At 34.6% G+C, this 1,608-nt stretch overlaps 1 protein-coding gene across 1 annotated transcript; it reads left to right on the forward strand.

Moving 5' to 3' along the window:
* The first annotated feature begins 207 nt into the window (after positions 1–207).
* On the forward strand, positions 208–723 carry LOC127104897 (glycine-rich cell wall structural protein-like). The gene has a single exon (XM_051042037.1). It carries the CDS (start codon positions 208–210, stop codon positions 721–723), a length of 516 nt encoding a protein of 171 aa, XP_050897994.1.
* Positions 724–1,608: the final 885 nt, after the last annotated feature.

The following is a 1,608-nucleotide window of genomic DNA, read 5'->3' on the forward strand; positions in this document are numbered from 1 at the left end:
TATTCAACTGTATAAAATATTTATAAAAAAGAGGTTATAGTCTCCAACATTATCACACTTAGTCTCTATCTTAAGAGAAGGAACCGTAGAATTAGAATCGACGCTCTTCTCTTTCATAATAGTTTCTCACTCTTTTTCATGAATATTGATTATACAAATCAAAATCTGTTTTGCAAGATCTCAAGCAAAGAATTCCTTATGCCTAACATGAAGGTGATAATATTTCTTGGAATGTTGTTCCTGATGGTTTCATGTAGTCAAGCCATATCAAAAAAAGATTTGATTGAGAGTTTCAGTTTAGAAGAAAGAAGGCTAATCCAAAACAATGAACAACCACATGAGCTTAATGTTACTACTACAAGATATCGAATGGGAGGACGTAGAAGGCTAGCAGGATTTGGAGGAGGAATGGGAGGAGGGGGACGAATGGGAGGTGGAGGAATGGGAAAAGGTGGAATGGGAGGAGGTGGAGGAGGAGGAAAGGGTGGAGGTGGTAAGGGAGGAAAGGGAGGAGGTGGTAAGGGAGGAAGAGGAGGAAGGGCAGGTCCAGCGGCGGGTGGAGCGGCAGCTGGAATGATCGGAGGTGGACTTGTTGGCGGTGCAATTGTCAATCACAATAACAATAACGGGAAGAATGACTCTTCTAGTTCTGCAACAACATTATCTGCATGGGCTCATTTTTTTGTGTCAATATTGATTTTATGTGTGAGCTTTTGGATTTGATCACACTTGCACTAATTAAGTATCATGTTTAGTTTCTTCTGCTTAGGACTTATTAATCCTTTTTTGGGGAGCAATCAATATCATGTTTTCTTGATTTTTAGTTTGTAAATGCAGTATGAATAGGTAGATATATGAATGTTTGCAAACTAGGGCCAAAACTAGAGCACGTGTAACTTCATTCTTTTTGGAGCTTGCTCCTTTTTCAACAAACAAGTGATGCTTGGAGACTTTTTTTTAACTATCACATCAACAATATAGACCTCCATGCTTTTACCAATGAGGTCATGGAAGATGGTATATTATTGACAATCCTTTGATATGAGGCTCTACCTCACTTATGTTATAATGATATAACAATCCACTCATATATCTCAAGTGCACCCAGACACATTAAAGTTCTTTCATACGAAGTTGTTGGAGTGACTTATATTCTTCCTTGATAAAATTATTAGCTAAATTCTTAATGGATTCTTTTTTTTTAATTGTTATTTACAAAGTTCAAGATAATATTAATTGCACTTTATCAAAATTATCCTATGTATTTATTATATAGAGAGAAAATAAAATGAATATAATAATTAATTAATAATATTATAGGTAAAAGGAGAATTATTGTGTGAAAAATAACAATATTGATTAGTTTGTTTGATATGTGCAAAATGTCAAAAAATAACACTTAAAAAGAAATAGAGGGAGTATGATCTTACTTCATTAAGGCTTTGCATGACAACATAATTTGTACTTGTTGGTAATCTATATGACTTTTTCTCGAATTTGACGGAGAAAACTTACTTAATTGGATTTGAGTTTTTCCCTATTACAAAACATGGCAATATATCGGGTAATGGAGACATTAGTATCCACCCGAACCCGATCTACTTATTT

Source organism: Lathyrus oleraceus, chromosome 7 (genome assembly GCF_024323335.1).
Source record: "Lathyrus oleraceus cultivar Zhongwan6 chromosome 7, CAAS_Psat_ZW6_1.0, whole genome shotgun sequence".
NCBI classification, from domain to species: Eukaryota; Viridiplantae; Streptophyta; class Magnoliopsida; order Fabales; family Fabaceae; genus Lathyrus; species Lathyrus oleraceus.